At 61.4% G+C, this 2,617-nt stretch overlaps 1 protein-coding gene across 1 annotated transcript; it reads right to left on the bottom strand.

The window, feature by feature from the left end:
• Positions 1–359: 359 nt before the first annotated feature.
• On the bottom strand, positions 360–2,306 carry FAM240C (family with sequence similarity 240 member C). Its single transcript, XM_068962142.1, has 2 exons — positions 2,161–2,306; positions 360–489 (listed from the first exon to the last, which is right to left on the bottom strand). Exons 1-2 carry the CDS (start codon positions 2,304–2,306, stop codon positions 360–362), a joined length of 276 nt encoding a protein of 91 aa, XP_068818243.1.
• Positions 2,307–2,617: the final 311 nt, after the last annotated feature.

The following is a 2,617-nucleotide window of genomic DNA, read 5'->3' on the forward strand; positions in this document are numbered from 1 at the left end:
TGAGATGACGCGGTGGTGAGTGAGGACTTTGAAGGGACTTGGGGAGCACACGGCTTTACACAGCTTCACGTTGGGGACTGTCCTTAGGCTGAGCTTCTGCACACATTTTGATCAAAGGTGAACTAACTTGTGTTCACATTTGCCCAAGTCCCCACAGTCCGGCGATTTCTTTCTAACTTACTGGAGGTTACATGTTTGCTTTTAGTGTGTGTACATTTTACAGATATGAAGAGAAATGGGCACGAAACATCCACTCATCTGAGATTTTATTGGGCGCTTACATCGTGCTAGCGACGCAAAACCACGGGGGGGCTGGGCTGCCGCAAGGGCGGCGCTCGCGGGCCGCGGGGAGCTCGCGCTCAGGCCGCTGGCTGGTCCCCGGCGCGCAGGGCGGGGGTGCCCGGCGGGGCTGGCCGCGGGGGTGCCTCCTGGGAGCTCTGCAGCATCTGGTTCCTCCTCTCCAGCTGCCGAGCCCACTCGTCGCGGAGCCTGGGGGTAGCCGTTTGGGTTCAGTGAGGACCCGGCACACTGGGCTGCCCGAGGCCCAAGGCCCAGTGCCCGCCCCATCTCCGAGGGCCCCGCCTGCCCGCCAGGAAGGGCCCTGTGGGCTCCTCCCAGAGGGGAAAGCGCAGCCAGGGGCAGGACCAGAGGCTGGGACGCAGTGCCCTGGTCGGCCTGCCCCAGCCAGTGCCCCAGGCGGGCCCTCGGGTGCCCGCTTCCCAGGACAGGGGCCTGTGGTGGGGACCACAGCACGACACCCAGTGGTGACCCGGGGGAGACAGGCCTGCCGAGAGCTCAGGCCCCCGTAGACTGAACATGCCCTTGGGCCCCATGTGAGCACGGGGCTTGGGTTGCAGGGAGCGGGCTGGGATGGCAGCCTGGCCTGGACCCACCTCCGGGGCTGCTGGGCAAACTGGTGGGAAGTGCCCACACAGGGAGGAGGGCGCCTTCCTCAAGCCAGCGGAGAGGCCGGGACAGCCCTGACCACCTGGGGAGGAGGGTGGGGCTGCTGCCGCCCAGGGATGGGGCTGGGGGCGGGCTGAGGCCACATCACCATGTCTCCCCTGACAGGTGAGGCTGTCAGCCCCGCCCAGGGCCTCAGTGACCAGCGAGGCAGTGCTGACCCGCAGCCTGCTTCTGGGACCTTCCCTCATGGGCTGAGACCCAGAATGTCCTGGGCCTGATGGCACATGAAGGACAGGGAGGAGGCCACGGAGACCCAGCAGGGATCCTGGGCCAGGAGCCCTTCAGATGAAGGTTCTGTGCCAGGACCTCCACCCCAGGAGGCCAGGTGAGGACAGTGACCAGCTCTGGGGGCCACACGGTGTGGACAGGAGGCGCCGCAGCCGCACGCCTGTGCTGAGTGGCCAGAAGCACTGGATGGGGGCGTGCAGCATGGCAAGCAGACCTCTGGCCACTGGCAGGGTCAGTACCAAGGCTGAGCCCTCCACAGTAGCCAAGAATCCGCCTTTCCAGCCTAGCTCACAGGGCAGCAGCTGCTGGTGCTATTTGGGGCTAAGGTTGGGCTCACTTTGGAAGTTTCTGGCCATCGGAGACTTTGTCTTGGTGCAAATTATGTGCTAACATTCCCTCTTAACTGTCCACTGCTCAGGGTCCCCTAGGACACACCCCTCAGCACCCACAGGCCCCTGAGTCCATTCAGAAAGAAAGTGGAGTTGGCTTTGAGTCTGTAAGTCAAGCACATGTGTGACAAGGAGCAGGATGGACTTGCTGATTGATTGCATCCAGTAGGAGCAAATGTCAGAAAACAGATAAAATCAGATGAACTCTGCAGGGCAACTTCCTTCAGGGCTCTCAGGAGATTGGGAATGAAGGGATGGGGTGATGGAGGGAAGGGTGATGGAGGGATGGGTGATGGAGCGATGGGGCAAGGGAGGGAAGGGGTGATGGAGGGAAGGGGTGATAGAGGGATGGGCGAGGGAGGGATGGGGTGTTCTTCTCTACCACTGCTGAACAGTGATGTGATTCTGCAGCTGAGTTGGCATGGTTGGTGCTCAGTGGTTCCTACCCGCCCCTCAGGCGACACTGGTCTGGGGTGGGAAGCGGGTGGTGGTGGGGTCTGTGGACCTGCATCCTGAAGGCTGGCAGCCCCAGTACACGTGTGTTTCTGTGCCCTCAGGTTGCTGGCACCGAGCTCACCTGTCCAGGGCGCTCCTGCGGATCCTCATGTCCTCCTTTTGCAGTTGTTCCATGTGAAGCTCGATTTTTTTCTCCCAAAACGTCTTCAGCACGTCGGCGTCGTAGGTCACCCTTCCGTGGTGCTTCGTGCTGTAGCTTCTGCTCATGATCTGGATAAAGAGAATGTGCAGACCTGCCACGCTGTGCGGTGCTGGGCTGAGGGCTCGCGAAACCGGCCCCTTTCCGATAAGATGTTTCCCTCGCCCCCTTGCACCTTCCTGGGGGTCGGCCTGTCAGCGGCTCACAGCACATTCAGACCAGCGGCCTTGCCGCCTTCTGGACCGGTTTCCTGGATTAGGGGAAGTAGCAGCTGATGGTAAATCTCATTTGGGGCCTTTGGGCATTTGGAATCTTAAGTGACAGCGACTCTTCTCTGCTTCTCATGTGGGTGATTTGAGGCAGAGATGGCCGGGGGTGT

This window comes from Capricornis sumatraensis, chromosome 2 (genome assembly GCF_032405125.1).
Source record: "Capricornis sumatraensis isolate serow.1 chromosome 2, serow.2, whole genome shotgun sequence".
Lineage (NCBI taxonomy): Eukaryota > Metazoa > Chordata > Mammalia > Artiodactyla > Bovidae > Capricornis > Capricornis sumatraensis.